Source organism: Lissotriton helveticus, chromosome 3_1 (assembly GCF_964261635.1).
Source record: "Lissotriton helveticus chromosome 3_1, aLisHel1.1, whole genome shotgun sequence".
Taxonomy (NCBI): domain Eukaryota; kingdom Metazoa; phylum Chordata; class Amphibia; order Caudata; family Salamandridae; genus Lissotriton; species Lissotriton helveticus.
In genome coordinates this window covers 730,816,996-730,843,291 of record NC_136061.1, presented here as the reverse complement: position 1 = coordinate 730,843,291, position 26,296 = coordinate 730,816,996, and the positions used below count along the sequence as shown (strand labels likewise).

Below are 26,296 nucleotides of genomic sequence, written 5' to 3'. Positions count from 1 at the left end.
CGTTTGTCTGATAGGTCACTCTCCCTGCATGGCAAACAAAAGTAAATGGAAAAACGTAGAGTCATGAATGAACTTGACCAACATTCCTGGGAAGGTGTTTACAATAGATGTGACAAGGCCCCCCCTTGGCTCTACCTGAACGAGAAGGCAGAACCAGTGTGCAATACACAGAATAACTGCTAATATGCGTGCTCCTGAGCTCCCTGCCGAATTGTATCCCCAAGTATTTGATGAACCCGGTCTGCCAGGCAAGACCGGTGTTCCCCAGTGTTTCTTTGGTGGTGTGGATGGTAAGGGGCTTGCATTCCGATTTGTCCTTTTTTAGCTTGTATCCAGAGTGACTGGAATACTTTCCTATGGTCTCCAGGAGGGCATTGATAGAAGATTGGGGACTCTCCGTGATTATGAGGATGTCATCCGCGTATGCGGCTAGCTTAACCGTCACCTTAGTCACCTTATTGATGGTAAAACCCCTCATCTCTTCATTGGCACCGATATCTCTGATCAGTGATTCTAAGACAAGCAGGAACAGTGAGGGTGACAGCGGACAGCCCTGTCTTGTCCCCCGGTGAAGGTTGAAGGGTTCTGAGATCGCTCCATTGATTACTATCCTTGCACTGGGGTTTTTGTATAGGGCCATTACTTTTTTTGTGAATGCCTCCCCCAGGTTGAACGACAGCATGCACTGCTCAAGGAAGTGCCAGTATACCCTGTCAAACACTTTCTCTGCGTCTAATGTTATCGCCACTGCTGGCTCGTCTGTCGCAGCGGCTCGCTCCAGTATGTGGCACAGGAGTCTAGTGTTGTTGTGTGACATGCGCGTCTTTAGGAACCCTACTTGTGCATTGCTTATTAACTTTGGCAGTACTGTATTCAGTCTTGAGGCCAGTATTTGGGCATATATCTTGCAGTCAACATTGATTAGTGAGATGGGCCTATCATTTTGGGGTAGTTGTGTGTTTTTGTCTTCTTTCGGGATGACTACCTTGTTTGCTTCCGACTTGGATTGTGTCACTGCTCTTCCCTTATCATGGTGGTTAAACACTTTCTTCATGGTAGGGCTCAAGAGGCCTAGGAATGTTTTGTAGAATGTGGCTGTGTAGCAATCCGGCCCCGGGGCCTCGTTGTCTTTAAGACACCTCACTGCCCCCTCAATTTCTGTTGTGCTTATCTCTCATCCTAGGGTACATGCTTCCTCATCTGTTATCCTTGGTAACTTTAATCTTTCTAGGTATCCTGTGCAACCCTCTCCATCCAGGAACTGGTAATTTTTGTATAGGTATCGATAAAATTCGCTGAAGGTTGTTAGTATCCCCTTATGTCTCGTTTGTTTGTGTTGTTTTTTGAGTCGATGATCGAGGATATGGTGTGTTGTTTTTGTTTATGTTTTAGGTAGGAGGCTAGAACCTTCCCTGCTTTGTTTGCTTCGCAGAGGTTGATTGCCTTATATCTGTTTACCCACAGTACTGCCCTTTCGCTCAAGATTTTGTTATATTCGTACTTCTTCTTTGTGAGTACTGCTAAGGTGGAGATGGTATTTGGGTCTGTGGTATGGGCTGTTTCTAGTCTTTTGATTTCTTCTTCCAGTTGGCCTAGATGTGCTTTCGAATTTTTGTTCCTTTTTCCCTTGATCTCTATTATTGTGCCCCTGATTGTTGCCTTGAGTGCGTCCCATACGGACTACCTTCACAGGTCTTTATGCCTTGGAGTTGGTGCTCTTCATCACATTTCCCATAAACCAGAATGTTGTCGTAGAAATTGACATCTTTCTCATATTCTCCAAACATTTGTCTTCCGCCGAAAAGCAGTTGCAGCAGAAGACAAGCCAAACGGTAAAGTGGTGAACTGGACAACCCCCTATGTAATAAGAAAAGCCGTCAGACATTTACTGCCGTGCACGGCTTTCAGCTGTGCACATCACGGTTGGCCAATAGAGCTTGGACTTACATTTTTTTCCTCCCGAGTCAAGAATCCTAATTGGGAGTTGCAAATCACACCCAAGCTTCATACTCTGAAGCTTGCCTCACAATCACAATTTAATTTTCGGGCTCACAAGTCCTCACACCTAAAATGGCAGCCAGGATCACAGTAACAAGACAGGCTCTGCGGTACCCACCAGCCATTTTCAAGTTGCGCAGATTTAGAGTCCAGAATCAGAACTGTGAATCCCATTAATGTTGGGGATTTTTATGGATTTAAAAACAAGGAAGGAAGGATATTTTGAGCCACCCCAACTATGCCCTCAGGGTCAGGGCATGCTTACCCTGCTTCTTTATAAGCCTTTTTTCTTTATTTAAATGTTTAGGATACAGGGATAATGTTTTCACTATGTTCGGGACACAGAGACTGCACTTCACATTATGAAATTGATTCCACATTCCTTGCATCCCCGAACTCGCAAATATTTCGCAAACGACAGATGCGAAAGTGTTAATACTTTAAAGCTCACTCTGCAATCTTTTTAAACATTTATTAATTCAAAAACTACTGAATGGATTACATCAAACCGACAAATTGACACTTTCTGAGTAATGTTTCAAGTCAAATTTGGTACCAATCCATTCAGAGAGCCCGGGCTGTAGGTTTGAGTAAACCTTCCTATTGGAGATAAAATAGGAAAACACTTTTTTTCACCCCTGTAACTTTTTTCCCGCTACACATACCTTCATGAAACTTGCCATGTCAAACCTTAGCTGATTAAGCACAGCTAATAAACTGCCAAATGCATTTTCAATGGTGACCACAAATGACTGGTGTTTATGTGCGCTAAGCCAACCTGTGAAGTTGTGGTGTGACCAAAGCCGCAGAGCCCAATCTTTGAAGCTGCAGCGTATCCTGAACTGCTGAGCCCGTTTGGTGAAGTTGTGTCATGATCTGAGCTATATCCAGAAATTGTGAAAAGGCAGCATGGCCTGAAGCTGGCGCACCTACAACCAGTCGTAGCAGGACCCAGAACTGCTGTGCGACCGGTGACTTTGACATGGCTAATGCTGTCGTCCACCATCCAAATTTTGTTATGAATGGAAAAAAGTGTGAATTAGGCCTAAAGAAATCATATTAACTCAAGTTCTACACAGATATGTATGGTCCTTTCAGCTCGCTTGTCTGTATGTGTCTACGAACTCTGAATTTTCAATAAGAGTACAGACAATTGAAAAGGAGGGTTGAAGATATTGGCAGCATCCATGGAGGGGACTAACTATGCCTGGGATGCATTGAGGTAAACTACTAGCAACATCTGGCTTCCAATTATGGAACTCTCTCCCTTCATTTGATGCTGTGCTTATTTATAAATATATATATATATATATAGATATATATATATATCTATATATATATATATATTCCCACGTTATAGTTAGTTGGACTCACTATAACTTGCGCGCCTGCAATGCACTGCTGATGACATCACATATTACATCACTCATGACATGGTCAGTGACATCACTCATGACATCACTGATGACACCATCCAGTGAATGTGTGTCTTTCTGAAAAATAAATATGTGTTATATATGTATATGTAAAAGTTGATGGAAGAATAAATGTTTAAATAAGTGTTTACATGGATGTTTTTAAAAAAAAAAATTGATTGGATCAAGTGCCTTATTAAGTGTATCTTAGTGAATACATATATTAGTGAGTAATGTTTAAATATTTAAATATATGTATTATTGTTTCACTTTGTGTATAAGTGGCTGCATGGGTTGGTGAGTAGCTACATGTGTATGTATATGGGTTATTAGATGTTTTTCTTAGTATCAGTATGAGTGTTTGTATGGTTTGGTGGGGGTATTACTTAGCACATAAATGCATGAATGACTGACTCTCTCTTTGTATGTGTTTTGAAGACAGCATATGTGCAGGACTGTATGGGTGGATGAGTGTGTATGTGTGTGTGTTAGTGAGTGAATAACTGTCTCACTAGTGTCTTTATCAGTAACTACATATGTGTTAATCTAGTATATGTGAATATTGATGTATATAAGTGAGTATATGTGAGAGTGAGGGATTGTAAGAGTTCCTGTTCAAATTAGTATGTGTTTCTATAAGTGATTGTTTAAGAGAGTAAGTATGTGTAAGTTTCCTTAGAAGTAAAGTGGTAGTGTGTGTATAGCTGTATATGCAAATAAATGGATGTTCAATAGTTTATTAGCATGTGTGAGTATGTGTGAGAGTATCTTTTGGATGACTGTCGGTGTGTAACAGGATGTATAGGTGTATCACTACATATGATGAGTGAGTACATGTATGAGTGACTATATAGAACTGTTGGTGAATTTGTGGATGTGTATATAGATGGTGGAATTACTGAATTGGTTGTTGTAACTGGTATGGGTATCTCCATTTTTTTGTACATTTTAGTTTCTATTTTTGAATATGTGTTTCAAGGGTTACATTACACTGAAAGGAGGTCTGTTACTCTGTCACAAGGATGGTGTCATCAGTGATGCCATGAGTGATGTCACTGACCATGTCATGAGTGATGTAATATGTGATGTCATCAGCAGTGCATTGCAGGCGCGCAAGTTATAGTGAGTCCAACTAACTATAACGTGGGAATTTCAATGGTTTTATGCGAGTAAAATTTACTGGTAACTATAACTGGTGTGAAACCTATGGTTTTTTCAGTGAATTTAATAGGTTTTTTAAATGCTAATTCCTAACTATAACTGGTGTGAAACCTGTGGTTTTTTCAGTGAATTTCATAGGTTTTTAAATAGCTAATTTCTATTTTATAATGAATCCTATATTGTATATTTATGTAATACTATTTTATTTTATTTTTTTTGCCCTGGAGCGCTCCCGGTGGGCGTACCGATGAGCGCACCGGTAAGCGCAGTCTTGCGGCGCGCCCCGGTGCGCGTACCGGGGAGGGTCCCGTTAGCACCATTGCCGCGAACGAAAACATCATCGTGACGTATCGCGTAGCCGCGTGATGCGTCTTATGACGCCAGGCGTAAGCGCTTCCGGAAGCGCCCGAGCGCATACGATCGCGCAACGTAAGCGCCGCCGGGCGCCCCCGGGCACGCACCGGGGCGCGTAGTGTAAGCGCGTCGGGTCGTGTGACCTGAAAATAACACTTTTCATTGGATCAGAACAGTTTTGGTTTCCAAATGATGAAAGCCCGGGTCATGTGACCTGAAAATAACACTTTTCATTGGTTCAGAACAGTTTTGTTTTCCAAATGATGAAAGCCCCCACCTTTTTTCCTCATTCTCACTTTGTTCTTTGAGTGAGGAAGACCTGCTTCTATTGATAGAGAAATGGCTACAGTAGCAGCAGCAGCTTGAGCATCTGCACCACCACCACCACCACAAGAGCCACCACAACATCACATTGTTAGTGAACAAGTAGAGGAGGAGGAAGAGGAGGAGGATGAGAGAAGGCAGTTCCTGCCTGAAGACAATCCCCCATATAAACCTAAGGAGCACTTTATATGGGAGTTTTTTAAAATCCCAAGGGATGCAAAGAAGGTAAATGCTGCAAAGGTGACCTGTCTCATCTGTGGCGCTGTACTATCCAGGGGGAACCCTGCCAAAAAATATTCATTTGGGAATCACACCATGATTCGCCACATGCAACGATTGCACCCCAACAACTATTCTGCGGCAGAGGTGAGAGAACTGGCAGAAACCTTCCCCAAACGTCTTCCAGAGCCTCAACAAGCAAAGAACTCACTCCATCGGGTCCAGAGGCAAGGGAGATGGTCCCAAACATACAAACCAAGTTTGGTAGATACAAAATCGTTTGTACATTGTGTGGAAAAACTATTACCTATGGTGAGCAAAGTATTACACTCATCAACCTTGCTGGTGATAACCACAAGTGCCCAAAGAAACCTTAATTTTTTCCTGATTTTTTTTTGCTCCAGTTGTGCCATTTACAATTCCCTGTTTTTTGTTTCTCCCCATAAAAAATACAAAAAAATATATAAAACTGTTCAGAAAAGCCAAAAAAAGTAAAAAATGTTCAAAAAAACAATAAAAAAATATAAAACAACAAAAAGAATAAAAAAACAGTTCTTTTTAGAACTACCTCCAATTTATAAAAAAATGCTACATTTTTTAAAAACTCTGTCATTCTTTTTTCTCCAGTGTACGCTCCCCGGTACGCTCCCCGGTGCGCTCCCCGGTACGCGTACCGGTCGCTGCCCCCGCGAAAATCGGAAAAAAAATACTTTTTTTTTTTGCCCCATGGGCCCTTTTATGGCCCCCACATCAAACCTAGGGGGTCAGGGGGGGTCTACCCTGCCACCTTTTGGTCATTTCCCCCTTTGTTTTTGCCACCTCTTGTGTCTCGATCCTACCGAGACACAAGATGGCGGCCGCTCCGGACTGTTTGGAATGTTGACAGACACCCGAGAGCCAATCAGCTTTCCGCTCGCGTACTCGCGTAGCACGCCAGGTGCGCTCCCCGGTGCGCGTACCGGGGCGCGCTTATAGATATATATATTTTTTTTTTAACCTAAATTACTCAAAATTCACTGGAGCACATGTCTTCAGACATAGCAAAGGCACATCGGGCTACCAGTCCCTACAATTTTGCCAAGTTTGGTGGAAATCCATTCAGCCGTTCGGGCTAAAAGTGAGTCCAACCGCCCTATGGAAATTAACATGGGGAAAACACGTTTTGGGACCCCCCTTTTATCTCGGCCCCCGCTTGACGAATCCCCCCCAAACTTCAGAGAAGGAGCAGAGCGGAGCGGGCCATCTTCTTTGAGAAATTCGCGAAGATTCGTCCAGCGGCGCCACAGTTATTCCCAATAGAATGTTGCAGATTTCCTATGGAAAGTAGATCCTAACTATAACTACCTACTGGCGACCGCCAGTAGGTAATATATATATATATATATATATATATATATATATATATATATATAGTTGCAGCAAATGTTCCAATATGAGAGGAGCAAACAAAAGCTGGTGCTGGCGGCGAGGTTCGGGACACCCTCGCAAAACAATGGTTACAGCAAAGATTCTTCGAAAGAAGACGCCGCACACTACCTCGATTGTGTGACTTATTCGTTTATTTCTTGTAGGTTCCCCACCTACGCGTTTCAGACAGGTAAACTGTCCTTGATCACGGTTACAAACACGTGTCCATCATTTGTGTCTACCATTTATACTGACAAACTCCACCTGGCTATTAGGATGCATTGTGGGTTCAGTAGTTCATATTGCATTTGTTTAACTTGCACTGCGCTTTTACCAGCCGGATCGCGGCATTGTTATGGCATTAGTGAACGTTTGTTATTAATATTCATAGTTTGCGCTATAACTGCAATGATCATAACGTAATTTATACTTTATGTATATTTGTTATGCAGTTTGCGCGACCATGGGGGGAGTCGTGGACTAAGTGTCCATAGTTTGCACTTAAGGGCTGAGTGCCCAGGCCTTCGATTCACTCATGGCGATTTGAGGCTGAGTGCCTCCGTCCGGTAATGCCATTCGATGCTTTGATCAACAGCCGGTTTAGCGCAGAGTTAAAGACTGTTAATTTTATTTTTGTCACTAAAATTGCACTGTTAATCAAGTTCTCATAAAACTTTTGGAATCAAAGATTAATTGTCTACAATGTCAATATTCAGTTCATCAAAAATTATAAGTGTACACTCAGTTCTTCGTCCATATTAAGACCCCATGGGTGTCTGGTCTTAAATCTGATAATCAATTTGGATTCCAGGCGTCTCAATCTTGTTACTCGATCACCTCCTCTTTCGTTTTCTCCCACCATGGCAATTCCTGCGTATTTCATATTTTTCCATGTTTTGCCAGGATGTGTCTTTAGATGTTTTGCCGTTGCATAACTCATGTCACTGTTTTGAATGGCTCTGGTATGTTCGAGTATTCTTTTTTTGAGTGGGCAGATAGTTGAACCAATGTATTTTTTACCGCAAAAGCAAACAATTTGATATACCACGAATGATGACTCACAAGTTATCTTGTCCTTTATTTCAAATGTTCTTCCTTTTGGATCTTTTAAGGTTTTGATATTCTGACCAATGGTACATGCTTTGCATGTTGTGCATTTACTGAATCCAAGTTGTCGTTTTTCTAGCCAACTCAAAGTTTTAATTTCCTTTTTGAAGTGGCTGTTGACTAGTGTGTCTTGTATTGAGGGCGCTTTGCGATAAGTGATTAGGGGTCTATCACCTATTAGCACTCCTATCTCATTATCCTTTTTTAGCACATTCCAAAATGGTAACAAAATTTGGCAGGTTTTGTAACTTTCTCTTGAGTATGTTTGAATCAATCGTGGTTTTTCTTCATCTTTGTTCTTTGTAGATTTGCCTTTAGGTATCAAAGTGTCAGCTCTCGTTTTTGCTCTTGCTTTTTGCTTGCCCTTAATTATGTCCGCCTGTTTGTATCCTCGCCGGGTGAAGCGATCTCTGGTTTCTGTGAATTTGTTTTCCATTTCAGTCTCTTCAGAGCAATTCCGTTTCATTCGTAGGAATTCTCCGTAGGGGATGCTTTGTTTGAGTGAAATGGGATGGAAACTTGTTCCATAGAGCACACTGTTCGTAGATGTTTTTTTTCTGAATACTGTAGTTTCCAGTTTATTATTGCTGATGTAGATCTTTGTGTCAAGGAATTCTATTTCTTTCTTTTGGATATTCGATGTGAACTGTAATCCTACCTCGTTCACATTCAGAATCTCAATGTATTCCGTCAGTTTTTGTTTGGTCCCCTTCCAAAGGAGGAACAGATCATCTATGAATCTGAGCCAAACAACCACATCCGTGGTGTATGGCTCATTCTCCTCTCTCCAAGCTATGTTTTTTTCCCCACCAACCCATGGTGAGGTTGGCATAGCTCGGAGAGTCTCCTTCCTTTGGAGTCTCCTTCCTTTGGAAGGGGACCAAACAAAAACTGACGGAATACATTGAGATTCTGAATGTGAACGAGGTAGGATTACAGTTCACATCGAATATCCAAAAGAAAGAAATAGAATTCCTTGACACAAAGATCTACATCAGCAATAATAAACTGGAAACTACAGTATTCAGGAAAAAAACATCTACGAACAGTGTGCTCTATGGAACAAGTTTCCATCCCATTTCACTCAAACAAAGCATCCCCTACGGGGAATTCCTACGAATGAAACGGAATTGCTCTGAAGAGACTGAAATGGAAAACAAATTCACAGAAACCAGAGATCGCTTCACCCGGCGAGGATACAAACAGGCGGACATAATTAAGGGCGAGCAAAAAGCAAGAGCAAAAACGAGAGCTGACACTTTGATACCTAAAGGCAAATCTACAAAGAACAAAGATGAAGAAAAACCACGATTGATTCTAACATACTCAAGAGAAAGTTACAAAATCCGCCAAATTTTGTTAAAATTTTGGAATGTGCTAAAAAAGGATAATGAGATAGGAGTGCTAATAGGTGATAGACCCCTAATCACTTATCGCAAAGCGCCCTCAATACAAGACACACTAGTCAACAGCCACTTCAAAAACGAAATTAAAACTTTGAGTTGGCTAGAAAAACGACAACTTGGATTCAGTAAATGCACAACGTGCAAAGCATGTACCATTGGTCAGAATATCAAAACTTTAAAAGATCCAAAAGGAAGAACATTTGAAATAAAGGACAAGATAACTTGTGAGTCATCATTCGTGGTATATCAAATTGTTTGCTTTTGCGGTAAAAAATACATTGGTTCAACTATCTGCCCACTCAAAAAAAGAATACTCGAACATACCAGAGCCATTCAAAACAGTGACATGAGTTATGCAACGGCAAAACATCTAAAGACACATCCTGGCAAAACATGGAAAAATATGAAATACGCAGGAATTGCCATGGTGGGAGAAAACGAAAGAGGAGGTGATCGAGTAACAAGATTGAGACGCCTGGAATCCAAATTGATTATCAGATTTAAGACCAGACACCCATGGGGTCTTAATATGGACGAAGAACTGAGTGTACACTTATAATTTTTGATGAACTGAATATTGACATTGTAGACAATTAATCTTTGATTCCAAAAGTTTTATGAGAACTTGATTAACAGTGCAATTTTAGTGACAAAAATAAAATGAACAGTCTTTAACTCTGCGCTAAACCGGCTGTTGATCAAAGCATCGAATGGCATTACCGGACGGAGGCACTCAGCCTCAAATCGCCATGAGTAAATCGAGGGCCTGGGCACTCAGCCCTTAAGTGCAAACTATGGACACTTAGTCCACGACTCCCCCCATGGTCGCGCAAACTGCATAACAAATATACATAAAGTATAAATTACGTTATGATCATTGCAGTTATAGCGCAAACTATGAATATTAATAACAAACGTTCACTAATGCCATAACAATGCCGCGATCCGGCTGGTAAAAGCGCAGTGCAAGTTAAACAAATGCAATATGAACTACTGAACCCACAATGCATCCTAATAGCCAGGTGGAGTTTGTCAGTATAAATGGTAGACACAAATGATGGACACGTGTTTGTAACCGTGATCAAGGACAGTTTACCTGTCTGAAACGCGTAGGTGGGGAACCTACAAGAAATAAACGAATAAGTCACACAATCGAGGTAGTGTGCGGCGTCTTCTTTCGAAGAATCTTTGCTGTAACCATATATATATATATATATTATTTTTTTATATATACACACTCATTAGAAATGGGTCAATATTTTACAAGCCCGTGATTAGCCTACATCAAGCGTCCATTAATAACCCATGATCTAAGACAAAGAAACACACTTCCTTGACATTTTCAAAACAAATCCTAGGCACTTCTGTGTCAGCTTTAAAGGATTGAGAGCACGGGTCAACTGTGGGACGGAAGCCCACCTCCCAACTCATGAAAGCATCCGTACCGTACGTCCTAGAATGGGGCTGAGAGACTAAGGAATATGTTAATAGACTGCAAGTACATAACAAGCATTGAAAATGCAATAGGTCTCGCAATAGAAGAGTTTGACCTTTTGGTTTTGCAAATGGATGAGTGGCGTTGCGTGGATGAGTGGCGTTGCGTGGATGAGTGGCGTTGCGTGGATGAGTGGCGTTGCGTGGATGCGTTGCGTGTGTGAGTGGCATTGCGTGTGTGTGTGGCGTTGCGTGTGTGAGTGGCGTTGCGTGTGTGGGTGGCGTTGCGTGTGTGGGTAGCGTTGCGTGTGTGGGTGGCGTTGCGTGGGTGAGTGGCGTTGCGTGGGTGAGTGGCGTTGCGTGGGTGAGTGGCGTTGCGTGGGTGAGTGGCGTTGCGTGGGTGAGTGGCGTTGCGTGTGTGAGTGGCGTTGCGTTGATGAGTGGCGTTGCGTGGATGAGTGGCGTTGCGTGGATGAGTGGGGTTGCGTGTGTGGGTGGCGTTGCGTGTGTGGGTGGCGTTGCGTGTGTGGGTGGCGTTTCGCGTGTGGGTGGCGTTTCGCGTGTGGGTGGCGTTTCGCGTGTGGGTGGCGTTTCGCGTGTGGGTGGCGTTTCGCGTGTGGGTGGCGTTTCGCGTGTGGGTGGCGTTGCGTGTGTGAGTGGCGTTGCGTGTGTGAGTGGCGTTGCGTGTGTGAGTGGCGTTGCGTGTGTGAGTGGCGTTGCGTGTGTGAGTGGCGTTGCGTGTGTGAGTGGTGTTGCGTGGGTGAGTGGCGTTGCGTGTGTGAGTGGCGTTGCGTCGATGAGTGGGGTTGCGTGGATGAGGGGGTTGCGTGGATGAGTTGCGTGTGTGAGTGGCGTTGCGTGTGAAATCAGCAGTGAAAAACGTGTTTATTTGTGAGCAGCTTAAAAGAAGTAAACTTAAAACTTGTCAAACACCATACATCATAAATTAGGCAAAATAGCTATAACAAGCTGAACTTCTTGCATCCATTATCGTTGCTCGAGTGATGCGCCCAAGATCACACAGAGGCTAGGAGAAAGGGTCGGGTTTGTGGTTAGGATGGACTAAGACTGCTGGAGAAGGGCACAGTGGGGAAGGATGATGTGAACTTCCAAAGCTTTCCCTAGACCTTTCCGAATGTTGTGAAAAGTAAATTTATTCGAAGCTTTAGAAAAGGAGCTGAGCTCGAGATGCGCCTAGAAGCACCCAAAGTTACTGAGGAAGCCAAGGCGCTGAGGAGGGTTGGAGGGAAGGAGAGAGGCCGAGCTCGAGAAGCGCCTAGAAGGACATTAAGTCACTGAGGAAGCCAAGGCGCTGTGAAGGGAAGGAGAGAGGCTGAGCTCGAGAAGCGCCTAGAAGACGTAAAGTTACTAAGGAAACCAAGGAACTGTGGAGGGGTGCTGGAGCGAAAGGAGAGAGGTTGAGCTCGAGAAGCGCCTAGAAGGACATTAAGTCACTGAGGAAGCCAAAGCGCTGTGAAGGGAAGGAGAGAGGCTGAGCTTGAGAAGCGCTTAGAAGGACGTAAAGTCACTGAGGAAACCAAGGCGCTGCGGAGGAGTGGAAGAAAAGGGGAGAACCTGAACTCGAGAAGCGCCTAGTATTAGAGGAATGGAACACAGTGAGAGAGAATGGATGAGAGTAAAAAACAAGAAAGGAAACAAGACGGAGGGCATTGCTGTGGGGAGGGGGGGGAGGAGAAATGCACACGGCGGGCAGGGGAGGGGGCGGAGCGGGGAGAGCGGCATGAGGGTGTGAAGCAGCTGAGCTCGAGAAGCGCCTAGAAGCACCCAAAGTTACTGAGGAAGCCAAGGCGCTGAGTAGGGTTGGAGGGAAGGAGAGAGGCCGAGCTCGAGAAGCGCCTAGAAGGACATTAAGTCACTGAGGAAGCCAAGGCGCTGTGAAGGGAAGGAGAGAGGCTGAGCTCGAGAAGCGCCTAGAAGACGTAAAGTTACTAAGGAAACCAAGGAACTGTGGAGGGGTGCTGGAGCGAAAGGAGAGAGGTTGAGCTCAAGAAGCGCCTAGAAGGACATTAAGTCACTGAGGAAGCCAAAGCGCTGTGAAGGGAAGGAGAGAGGCTGAGCTTGAGAAGCGCTTAGAAGGACGTAAAGTCACTGAGGAAACCAAGGCGCTGCGGAGGAGTGGAAGAAAAGGGGAGAACCTGAACTCGAGAAGCGCCTAGTATTAGAGGAATGGAACACAGTGAGAGAGAATGGATGAGAGTAAAAAACAAGAAAGGAAACAAGACGGAGGGCATTGCTGTGGGGAGGGGGGGGGAGGAGAAATGCACACGGCGGACAGGGGAGGGGGCGGAGCGGGGAGAGCGGCATGAGGGTGTGAAGCAGCCGGGGCCTTTGAAGTGAAGCTAAGCTTCACTTCAAAGGTGTGGGAGGAGTGCGGCTGAGGGAACAGACGGCGATTTGGTGATGTGCACGCGCATTTTAGGTCAATGCACTTGCGCATTGACCTAAAAGCCACGGGCACAGCACCAAATCGCCACAGTTAGTTAAACTTTGTTTAAAGCCCTATAGTCTCGCTTCTCTCAATGCGCATGCGCATTGATAGGTCATGAGACCTAAAAACGATTCAAGCTTTTGGAAAAACTAGGTTATGAATATGAAATGGTGATGGACATCAGCTGTTCGATATTCTTAACATGCCACACTAAAAATAAAAATATCTAATGCTATCGCGTAACTATCTCCCAGTAGGTTTCAATTGTGTCCCATCTGATTAGCGTGTTCACTGTGTTGGTTTACTGCAGTACAGTTTCAGAAAACTACCAGAGGCCTCCCATCTGCTCATTACTGCACTATAACTCAAACAGATGTATGTGTTTTTATGCAGCAGCGATATCCTATTCCTGAGTCAATACTCCAATGCAAAGTTTCTGTTTCAAAACAAGCGTTCCTGAATGCAAAATAACCGGGCATTTCGTCTCTGTTGCGTACCGTTTGTTATTAAAAGAAAATGTGAAACAAAACCGACACCCTCACATCTTTTTGCGAAATTCATCTGTCACTTGCATACTGTCTGCATCCAGCACTGCTACTAAAGTCAATATAAAAGTTGTAGTTCGGGTGTTACACTGGTCAAGTATGCTTTCTGACGCAGGGAGCCCCTACTCAGCCCCCAGCTTTCAATCATCTGCGAAGCCTACGCGAAATGTATTGTTACTGATCAAATTTAGCAAATGGCGGATTTTTGTTTTATGTCACTTGTGCAGGTCTCTTAGGTGAACTATATAAAAACTGTTCATGCATTATTAGAATCTGGACTAATTACACATAGAATTTCTAAAATCCATTCATCGCGGAAACGCCCTCCAACGGGTTATTCGTCATCATATAATCGGTAGCAGGAATTCCACAGACCTGAGCAATGTTTGTCCTCTGCCGTTTATCTCCTTGAGATAACCGATCTTAGGCCACTCCTTGTCACCACCTTTAAGTGCACCTTATCACTCTCTTTGCAGCCTTTCTAACCAGGTGAGATCACCGCATCTACTTGGGTACAGCTGCATGCCTGTGTGCATGACGCTAATCTTGGCATTGCATGGCTGTTAATAATAATCACTTGTCTTTTTGTACAGAATGTCATGCTGCACGTCGGCCATCTTCAAGACCTGGAAATACCAGATGCCACAAGTACCCAATGCATCGGTTCTCAATGTATTGACCACGGGAGGATCCAAGGCTGAGCCTGCGTGCGGTATTCAAACTAGGACCTCTAGCATTTGTCAGCAGCAAAGGATCCGCTCACTCAATCATAATTTCAACTTTTAAGAATCTTTAAAAGACCTTGTGAAGGGATACATAGATTGGTGTATTAACACTGTAGAAAAAGCTCAAAAGGACAAAAAAGTACGATTAAAAGTAACACTGTTTTGTTTTTTGGCATAGCTTGTCAAAAACTGTTACGATGTCATTAAGACGGCTGTGTGCACACACCTTTCTGAATTCAGCTGTGTGCAACAGTCACATCAGGATGATGGGAAAAGAAAACCTGAGCTCTGATGAGAAGCCACAATTTAATACCTATTTTACTATCAATTCATCTCCTTCATAGTTTTACCAGAGAACTATTCTGATATCTCATGCATATCAAAATAAAAATGAAATCCCAATTATAAGTTTGGGAAACAAGAGAATAAGGGGAACAGGGACACATATTAGGACTAAAACAACTATCAAAAACTGTGTGAACTCCAGTGCAACTAAAAACATTGTACATCATAAAGGCACTTCGTGTTCCATATGTAGTTTTCCAAGGAAAAGTGTATTAAACAATGCTTGTTTTTCAGCAGAGGTAAATGTTTTTTTTAAAAAAGATGATTCAAATTTTGCATAAACCAAATGTATCCTCAGGATAGTCTGCTGTAATAGATTCCAGAAGGTGCTCAATATACTCTGCAGCACAACATGTAGCGGGATTATTATGCCAAGAAAGATACCATACATATCCTCAAAAGTGCCAAATGTCATCAAAATGTAAATGCTGATACAGGTGCTCAGGATGTTGTGGCTTATCACATTACACTATACGGTTAGGTTATTGTCCTAGAAATGACCCACCAGTGCCCTCAGTACATTCTGCCAAAATGTCCATGTCATCACAATATTGTGCCCTAGGTTTGCCTCAGCATAATATGATACAGAATAAACCTACATGACTCAGGCTACCATGAAAGAATAAATGTCCATATTGATCAAGAGCAGTTTATGCTTCTGACGTGCGCCCAGTTGTTCCTTCTAACATGTTCTAGATCCCTCCAGTTTACATTTGGATAGGATTTGTTACCACACATTGGCTGGCCCTTCTTTTGCATCTTGTGAAACTACTGCAGGCCCTTCAGCTGCAACTTAGACCAGAAGAAGGCAGCCCCAGCTGCTCTTGCAAATCTCAACGTTGAATGCCAATACTTTACTTGCTGACCAGAGGGCATCAATCCACCAGTGACGGTCCTGAAATCCTTGCATTCCAACACTGTTGGAGATGGGACACATGCCAAAACATAGGATTATAGAATAGCATGTGAGTGCAATAAATCATCAAGAGGTCTTAACATTTTGTCACCATCAAAGGAATGTTGGATCATGTTGACTGCTGTACCTCTAGAATCTGTGAAAGCTGAATTTCCTTTCACCTTATTTCCGCCTGCGAGGTAAAAGGAGGGAAAACACTGTAAAGATAATCCTTATGCCGGATACTCGTACAGATCACATTAAGCCCACTTAACCCGAGTAAAAGCAGCACTTCCTCCTCCCAAAGTTACCAAGTAAAGGCTGTGCATAGTGTACATTGATGACGTGCCATAAATGTCTGCTAAAGTGAGCCCTGTTCCCTTAACATCCAGCAGTCCCCAGAAGACCAACTGTAATACTCTACTGCTCGTCAGTCAAATGAAATGCATTTATTTGGAATCTGCTAGTCTGTTTACTTGTCTTTTGTAGCCATATTTACTTTTACCTTGACCAGAAATAATATACATACAAAAAATCCATAATGTTGAAAAATAGTCACACAATGTGCTATCCAATACGATCTTCTATTAGTCACCAAACCTCCCTACCAAACCCCAGTCTTTCAAATTCCCTTCTCATCTCGCTAAATTAACCCTTTGAATTGTAAATGATTCGTCTAGTGAACAGAAAAGAAATGGCTGGTGAAATTAGCTTCTGTTTAATTTACTCTAGGTAGCACTGCTTTGGAATCCCATCAGCGCTGTTCTTAGAAGCCTTTAGATCACGTATTGCTATGTTTATTAAACAATCGTGAAAAATTGATTACATTTGTAAAAGTATGTAAACCCCTATAGAGTCTGCTCTGGATTTTTTCAAGTACAGTTCATTAACCCTTCACTGGTTCTTTAAAATATACTCCAATCTCTGAGTAGAAATCCTTTTCCAACTTCAGAAATATAATATCAATTCACTTTGCTATTTCACTTTTTGCAATGAAGTGTGTGATTGGTTCCCCTCCAAGCGCTAAGCTCTGCAATGCCTTGGTGGCTGTCATTTCAAGTCAGTAGCATCTCCGTAATGTTATGATGATCCTCCACATCTTTTGATAGTGATTAAGCATTTGCAACTTCAACCCATCAACAAAAAATCTTCATAAACTTATTTTTTCTGTGTTTACCACTGCTGAAGATAAATACGGTAAGTGTGCATTCCAGTGGTGACAGTGTAAGGCAGCATAGTGTGGAAAAAGAAGAGGTGAGATGAAAAATGCAAAACATAAAGGTCAATGCACCGCAGTCCAGAGTGTCACCTCTCGCTGGGTACGTGGTGCTTGGAATTTGTGATGGACCTTTAAGACGGTGGTGTTCTTCAGGAGTAGTTCCATGACTGCAGAAAAGTACTGGGCCTATTGTTGAGATAGAGCATTCCATTGGAAGACTTTCAGTAGGGCAAAACACGGGACTTTTCAGAGGCACAGGCCAATTTATGGCTTGCTTAAGGGTGATAGGCTTGTGAAAGGACTTGGTGGTTTCAAATATATTGTGAGATGGTTTATGTAAATGAGCTGGACTCCTTTAAATACAAAAGGTGAGAACTTCATAATACAACCAGTTCTGAATGGTAAGCTTGTGTGGCTCATGCTGAATGAAGTAGATAAAAGTCAGGTAAAAAATAAATGGGATGGGGGTGAAAAACATGATAACTCTTTCCCAAGGGGTAGGAAAAGAGCGAGGGGCTGTCAGCAGTGACACCTCTGTTATGGCAGACGAGTGTCGCCTCCCTGCCAGCCGAGGCAAATGAAAAATAAATGATAACAGTTTTATTATCATTTATATTTTTCATCAGTAGCCGAGTCTAGGGAGGGGACATACAAAGAATGGTGGAAGAGTAGTGGGCACTGCTGTCAGTGCACATGTCGGTTTGGTCGGCCAACTTAGGACTGCCAAATCGACATGTGCACGGACATCTCTCCAACTCAGCTGCGTTGCTGGCTAGTCCCTGATAGAGCCCAAAACCAGCCCGGTCTACCCAATCCCGAAGCTGCTCTCATGGGTATTACCAGCATGAGAGCAGTGTCTGGATTGGTGTAGGGGTGTCTGGGAGCCTCATCTGTGCACAGCAGAAGAGCGACGAGGAGCAGGTAAGTTCTTTTTTGATGTTTGTTTTATTATTGGCTCCCCACGCTGCCCCACTACTTTATCCTGACAGAAGCCGCTACTGGTGGCTGTACAATTTGCTAAATGGTGGGCTCAGTATAAAAGCAACTAGGCCTTGATACCTACAGTAGACGTGTTTGATAGAGGAAGGCAGTAACAAGGCACCGCAGATGAACATTTGGAAATAGTTAGCAAAGTCAATCCAAAGTATGCAGTCTACGTGTTCCTTCACTGTGTTTTCTTCAATAAAGCCAATGTTATTATGTTTAGGGGATTACTTGTCACACATATGCCCAGAAGTACATGATACAAACAATAAGCTATTCTAAACCATAGCTTTTGAATAGCGTTGCAAAAGTAAGGAGTGTATTTAAAATGTTTGCACATCATTTTTTTTCACGATGCAAAGACGTGCCTCTTGAGGGTTGAAATGCAATCAAGAGTTCAAGGAAACTATTCACTAATCGAGTTAGTGCCCTCCCTGCTCGACCATGCTCTAAGTTTAGCACAGCCGGCCCAGCTGACAACTGATAGCTTAGTTTTTGTACTTTAAAGTAAAGGTTAGCCTTCTGCCGGATAATATTACACGCCACTACTTCCTGCTGAAATCCCCACCAGACGCTGGGCCGCCTCCCCGGGATCAGAAATTTCCACACGTTTCACGGTTTGTACCAAAACCTGTTAAACTGCAGCTTGAGTGCTGAGGGAAGTGTCTACTTTGACCACAATAGACAAGTGGTCTCACAAGACTCATTACTTCCAAATGTGTTGGGAAACAGCCCAAACCATCCTGCAAGAAACACTGTCCAGAATAGGAGAACAAACAGAAGGACATCTGCATGTGGTTACAGACAGGAGTAGTGCGCATGGCATGCACTGCTCCCGGTCGGACAAAGGGGACCACAAGACCGCAACCACAATTGATTTCCCAAGACCTAAAAAAGTTCGGCGGTATTATTGAAACATCAATGGGCATGCATCTGCAGTCTCCCTCCTGTGCAGAAAGGGGCGGGTTTTGGCAACTGATGGAACACAGTCAGTTGCATGTATTTCACTCCCAAATGCTCATCTCAAGTAACTACATGCCAACCCATCTTTAAGGAAACAAGACATTTTTGCGTCACTACAATTTTATCACAGAACTTATTAAAGTTTCTGAATTGCAACCATCAGACTATTTAGAAGCACAGCTGCTCACATGACGTCAACTTATGCGAATTTAACTTTAACCTCAACTCATGCGAATTTATGCCAAAGGAAAATATGTGGTTTCTTTAGCCAGCACACATAGTCTGATGTTAGTTGTCAAAGAGCCGGTTAGGAAGCGCATTCTTTTTAAGATCTTATGTCTTGCTTTTAAGATTCTGAGAGGTATCGGCCCGGAAATTCTGTCGAGCTGCCTTTCCTTTTATGTCCCCACCCGCAGTCTCCGTTCCCAGGGTCTGGCTCTTGCAGTGGTCCCCAGATTTAGGCTCAGTCGTATGGGAGGCCGTTCATTTAGGGTCATGGCTGCATCAGCATGGAACTCCCTCCCCGTTGAAATCCGTCTGATGGAGGACCTTTTGACCTTCCGGAGGGCGATAAAAACTTTCCTGTTTTAGCTGTTCTGATTTTATTTTTTGTTGTGTTATGTTCTGCCTTGTCTTTGCGCCGGGACGCTCCTTGGCTGGAGTATCTGTGCGCATAATAAATCACCCTAACATAACATAACATAACATAACAAAGAGAGCAGAGTACACTGTTTGACGGTGCAGCAATCTTTTTGAAAATAAAAGGAAAACAACTAATCTAAATGAACATTTTAAACAAAGACAGTAAATCACCTTTCAACCCCTGCTCTTCACTTGTGTGATTAAATGTACAAGACGATATTGCCAAGTTGGCGCTCACGGTATACATTTTCTAACATAAGCTCCCCTGCATATCGCGTATATAAATACTACACAAAAGCTTACCGTGCAAAGACAATGCAAGTTTTTTTCTCTAAAACGTATCAGTATGTCTTTTATGTACAATCAAGCTATTTGTGTTGCGCAGTTTAATTCGAATACAAAGACACACGGACTACACAGAACACCCTCTAGCTTTATTTCCATGACAAATTTGACAATACTAGAGTTTAAATGTCAAAAGAGTTTTTCTACCAGAAAGAAATGCAGCTTTCTGAAAGACCAACATTTGGAGTAAAAAAGAAAAGTATTTTAAATTCGCATACTTACCGGCTTAAGCCACGTGAAGTGCTTGTAAATATCAATCTCCGCATCCATGCTTTAGGCCCATTTCAAACTACTCGCATTCTCGCGCTGAAAGCATTTTTCTGCTGACGGAACAGCTTTGTCCTGGAGAGTTTAGATGCTTCTTTTCGTCCTTTTTTGGAACGCGCCTCCGTTCACATTTCACTCATTCTTCTCCCCCCGCTTCCACAGCTCGCTCCAGACGGGCCACTATACAACTGAGTAAACGGAGGCTGCGCGCGGCCGCTTCGATCCCGGGGCATCTGTTTTTTATTTATTGCAAATCGGCGAGTAAGTGACAAGCTCCACGCTCAGTTTTAAGGCTCCGAGGATACGTCGAGCCAGCTGGCTTCTTGAATAAGAATAATATAAACCTACGGTAACTTAGCCGGTCTGCAGCGGTCCAAAAGCCAACTAAAAATTGCAAAGCTGTCAGAGAGAAACTATTTTCCAGTCATGCCTGCCCGGCTTTTGGTGCTGCAGATTGGCTGGAACTCATTACTTCAAGACCAGGGCTTCCGGTCTCAATTTCACTCCCTGTTTATATCATACCCCCCCACCCCCTACTTTATTTGAAGCTGGACAGAGCCTAAAAATACGCCTTGAACTTTGAATTTCGAGCTTGGTTTCAGACGGACATTTATTTCTTCCAACAAGAAGCCACAGCTCGGCCTGTGTCACAGCTCGGCCTGTGTCATACTGTTTCCCCCTGCTATGGAATGAGTGCATCCGAAAGCTGAGCTAGTCCTTCTGGTATGCAAACGGGCCTGCAGCCCATCAGCAATGATGGGCATAAACGACTGTAGTGTGCGTTCTGTAGTTGTATCACCAGCCACTAGATTTTTTTACAGATTAAATCAACCATGCTCTTACACATTTTAATTATTTGTAAATATGGTTAGTAAAAAACCTTTTGCCGAGGTACTTAACAGGCACCTTGAGCAGATTATGGTATTAATGATGAACGGAACCTAACATTGGCAATTTTAGGGAAAAAGACAGTGGAAAAAGGACTTCGGTTTTCCATACAACATAAGAATCTAACTGGTCTTGTCCACGGAAAATGGCTCTGTTAGTGTCTTCAACACATTGGTTCTTTAGGAGGTGAGGTGGTATTTTTTTTGGGGGGGTGGGGGGGGGGCACCAGCACAGTTAGCTCCAACATGATAATGACCAGAACATCTCTAGAGCACAGTAATAGAATCCATGTAACTAAGTTCAGAGGGATGAGTTCGCTTTGGAGACCTCCCTTATCCAGGGCTGGACTGGCCGTAGCAGGCATCAGGCTCTTCCCCGGGAGGTTGGAAGGGTGTGGTTCGGTTTTGTTACTTGCCACTAGTTTTGCTGTAGTGCTGCACAGTGCAATGTCGACCCCCCAGTAACAAAGGCAGCAGTGCTTCACACCTGCAATGTTCCCAACCCCCGGGGGAGGCGGACGAGGGTGTGTGTGTGTGGGAGGGGGAGGGGGGGGGGTAAGGGGGGGCTTATCTGACAAGATTACCAGGGCTGCTTTGGGTTTCCAGTCCGGCCCTCCCCATCTATATCCATGCACATGCACATTTCTAATGTGGTTCTTCTGTGTTGAGGGGACTGGGCCACTTTATGTAAAGTCAAAATTTTAGTGGGATGCGGTCACCTTAAAACAGAGTACAAAACAGTGCGAGGTAAAACATTTTCAATTTCAGAATATTTAAATAGGCAGTCTGTTAGGTTATATGTCGCAGACTTGAAGCAATCTCATTGCAGCCCGCTACTTTCAGAAGAATCCAATCTTTTGGGGAGTGCAGGAAAGGAAACCGATTCCAATCAAGAGGCTGTCCATCAAGGGTCATTAATCCAGCTCCCGCATCGTGACTGCAGAGAGGCAGGTGTCATTGCACTGAGGAAATTCTCAAGACTCTGTACAATGCCTTCTGCAATGGTGTCTAACACCTTCTAGCCCAAAAAAGCATTTGCAATGCAATAGGTCTCGCATTAGGAAATTTTGAGCTATTGGTCTTGTAAATTTTTTATTTTTTATTTATGTGTTATTTTTGAAAATAGCTCAATTAATAGCTTTGTCATTTACAATGCCAATAGTTATAACTTTCGCAAATGTGACACCTATTGTAATGCAACATGTTTTGTATTTACGTGACTTAGATGTATTGATATTACACATAACAATGGCTTTTAATTTTTTAAAATAATTAATACTTAAATAAAAGTGATTGTAATTTATAATGGCAATAGCTTAAACTTTTGTAAATAACTTTTGTGAAGATTATGTTCAGTATATTTTATTGTGACGAAAATCCAAGAACAGAAGTGAAATATTAACATCTTTTTGTGACATTTGTAATAAAGCTTGAAACATTGAGAGAACATATTTGAACCAGTGATGCTGTGGTGGTGCCGAGTGATGCTGTGGTTGCGCTGAGTGATGCTGTGGTTGCGCTGAGTGATGCTGGGGTTGCGCTGAGTGATGCTGGGGTTGCGCTGACTGATGCTGGGGTTGCGCTGAGTGATGCTGGGGTTGCGCTGAGTGATGCTGTGGTGGCGCTGAGTGGTGCTGTGGTTGCGCTGAGTGGTGCTGTGTTGGTGCTGAGTGGTGCTGTGGTGGCGCTGAGTGGTGCTGTGGTGGCACTGAGTGGTGCTGTGGTGGTGCTGTGGTGGTGCTGAGTGATGCTGTGGTGGTGCTGAGTGGTGCTGTGGTGGTGCTGAGTGGTGCTGTGGTGGTGCTGAGTGATAATGTGGTGGTGCTGAGTGGTGCTGTGCTGGTGCTGAATGATGCTGTGGTGGTGCTGAGTGATAATGTGGTGGTGCTAAGTGATACTGTGGTGGTGAAGAGTGATAATGTGGTGGTGAAGAGTGATAATGTGGTGGTGCAGAGTGGTGCTGTGGTGGTGCTGAGTGGTGGTGCTGAGTGGTGGTGCTGAGTGGTGCTGCTGAGTGGTGCTGTGGTGGTGCTGGGTGGTGCTGTGGTGGTGCTGTGGTGGTGCTGTGGTGGTGCTGAGTGATGCTGTGGTGGTGCTGAGTGATGCTGTGGTGGTGCTGAGTGATGCTGTGGTGGTGCTGAGTGATGCTGTGGTGGTGCTGAGTGGTCCTGTGGTGGTGCTGAGTGATGCTGGGTGGTGCTGAGTGATAATGTGGTGGTGCTGAGTGATAATGTGGTGGTGCCGAGTGATAATGTGGTGGTGCCGAGTGATAATGTGGTGGTGTCGAGTGATAATGTGGTGGTGTCGAGTGATAATGTGTTGGTGCTGAGTGATGCTGTGGTTGTGCTGAGTGATGCTGTGGTTGCACTGAGTGCTGCTGTGGTGGTGCTGAGTGATGCTGTGGTGGTGCTGAGTGGTGTTGGGTGGTGCTGGGTGGTGCTGTGGTGGTGCTGTGGTGGTGCTGAGTGATGCTGTGGTGGTGCTGAGTGATGCTGTGGTGGTGCTGTGGTGGTGCTGAGTGGTGCTGTGGTGGTGCTGAGTGGTGCTGAGTGGTGCTGCTGAGTGATAATGTGGTGGTGCTGAGTAATAATGTGGTGGTGCTGAGTGATAATGTGGTGGTGCTGTGGTGGTGCTGAGTGATACTGTGGTGGTGCTGAGTGATAATGTGGTGGTGCTGAGTGATAATGTGGTGGTGCTGAGTGATGCTGGGGTAGCGCTGAGTGATGATGTGGTGATGCAGAGGGCAGAAAGTCACAAAAACTAGTCTAACAGGGGGCAGAAGGGCAGAAAAACAAGGGAAAAACGAGTCTAACAGAGGGCAGAAGGGCACAAAAAACGAGTCTAACAGAGGGCACAAAGCACAAAAAACTAGTCTAACAGAGGGCATAAGGGCAGAAAAAAAAGGGAAAAACGAGTCTAACAGAGGGCAGAAAGGCAGAAAAAAACGAGTCTAACAGAGGGCAGAAAGGCACAAAAAGACAAGTCTAACAGAGGCAGAACCAAACAACGTTATCTGCATCACTGAAACCATGCTAGTTTATACTGCACCCGCACGGCACGAAGATGACCCAACTGGAATATGACAATACATTATAGTTACTCCCGTAGAAAGCAGAGCTTCTACAGGAGAAAAAAAACTCAGAACATGTCACCTACAAACTTGTGGCATACTTAAGGTTTTTACTCCACTTGGCACTGCAGCATAGGAACAGCTCACCCAAACCTACCTATTTGAGGTGAGGTCAACATATGGTTGGAAAGAGCACGTCACATTTTACTCAAGTCTGGAAAGGAATCACCTGGTCAAGTGAGCAGCCATACGCTCAACACCATTTCTTTATCAAAACGGCATATCTAAGTTACCGTAAACAACCTCGAGTTACCTACTACAGAATCCACTTTGTAGGACCAATGCCTCCACTACCATGTGACATTTAGGACAACGAGACCATGGAAGAAAAATTAGATTGCAGTCAAAAGGATCTACTTCCAATCCTCAAAATCCTGCAATGACCATGTTATCAATTGGACCTTTGGAAAATGTAATTTGATGTACTTGCACACCTTCGAGCTATTAACTGGGTAATACGATGATTCAATTAAAACATGCAACTTCAAAGATCTATTCTGCTCGAAAGATAGTACAGAACTTAAAGCAGATACTATTAATTCCACATTTAATACGCCGCATGTCAAGCAAACAAGTACATATATCCTTAATTCTGGAATCCAGCATGCACCACATTAACTATAGAACAGAACCGCCGCAGCAGATCACTTGAAAGCAAACTCAAGAATTTGCTTCTTTCTGAAAAACGGCAGCAAGATCTTGCAACAGGACACCCCACCTACAAGCATTTCACATTCAAAGTATACGTATTGTCCTTTAGCCTAATAAAAAATAACTACTGATCTAATCAAACGAATCAGAATGAACAGGTTTAGAAAAAAAAGATCGGCTGCCTTTCTGGCGAAAAAGCAACACAACTTCCTGGGGTGATCGAGCCTGCTCATTCTACAGGAAGCCTACTAAAGCAGGGCATGGTTTGGAACCGGCAAATGGCAGGCCGATATCATCAAGTGGGCCGTTCTGAGACAGTGTTGCTTAGTGTGAGTGCTTCCGGGCACTGCCAGGGCATGAAAGTATTTTTTGTATTCTGCGGACAAATTAAGACTAATTTTCACAAGGAATACTGAAAAATACAGAGAATCTACCATGATGGACTGGGACACGTACGCTAGTGAGCAAGGTTGGGTTTAAAGAGGTACTGTAGGTAATTTAAACCCAGATTCTTGATTCTGCAGCCCACTTCAGACTTCACTGTAGCACTTGCGCATCCAATTTGGTCAATGTACAGGCCAAAGATGACAGCATTGCTAGCTTTCAGCACGTGTGTCACCAAAACAGCAACAGCAGGGAGGAGGAGAAATGCAAGACACGGCCTGGCGGCCGTGAAAGTGAGTGGGCAGCAACAGAAGGGGTGACTAATTAGGGGGGAGGAGAAATGCGAGACCAGCCTGGCGGCCGTGAAAGTGAAAGTAGGGCCATGGGCAGCAACAGCAGAGGGGGAGGAGAAATGCCTGCGGCCAAGCGCACGCTGGGGGAAGCTTCAGATGCCTGTGGGAGGGAGGCTGATGGCTTTAATGTGGGTGCGCTTTCCGCCCCAGTGCATCACACGAACTGTAGGAAATCTGTGCGATGGTTTCAGACCTTGAATGAGCCTCCATACTCTCATCTATTAACCCGTGCGGGATTAATAGGCGAGACCTAAAAACTCGCCTGTCAATAGGAGGCCAGGATACCCAGCGTTCTTTGGGTCCAACAGATTGTAATAGGGAAGAGCTCCCTGATGTCAGGTGACATGATTATACGATTTATGGAGAAGCATGGAGTCAAATCCTTCTTGTTACACTTTGTATAGGCTGTCCTGTATTCAATGTTTACATTTAATGGATTTCTGTGGTATTTTCTCAGTGTTTTCGAACCTTTTTGAAATCAGTGCTTATCTGTCTTTATCCAGCTGCCTAATCCAAAAAATAGCGTACAAAAGGGGTGGTGATGGACGGAGCATCCGAACCAATCAAACACTCACACCCAGTCAAAAGATCTGGGTTTAATCCATCACCGTTCTTTAGCCTACTCTGCCACCCCAGTTCAGACATGGCTGTATGCAAATCAGTCTGACCCTGTGCCTCATGGGAACA

The 26,296-nt window shown here is 43.8% G+C and overlaps 1 protein-coding gene across 14 annotated transcripts in view; it reads right to left on the bottom strand.

Moving 5' to 3' along the window:
• The window catches only part of PPFIBP2 (PPFIB scaffold protein 2), a 1,415,596-nt gene that overhangs the window by 683,592 nt on the left and 705,708 nt on the right, over positions 1-26,296 (bottom strand). Inside the window, exon 1 of one of the 14 annotated variants that reach the window (XM_078680892.1) lies at positions 20,160-20,586. The exons of 12 other annotated variants lie outside the window; for them this stretch is intronic. In XM_078680892.1, the coding sequence (XP_078537018.1) occupies positions 20,160-20,207 (48 nt within the window). In that variant the 5' untranslated portion in view covers positions 20,208-20,586. Of the gene's footprint in view, positions 1-20,159; positions 20,587-26,296 lie in introns of those variants that run through there. One more of the 14 variants, XM_078680885.1, reaches the window with a different exon arrangement.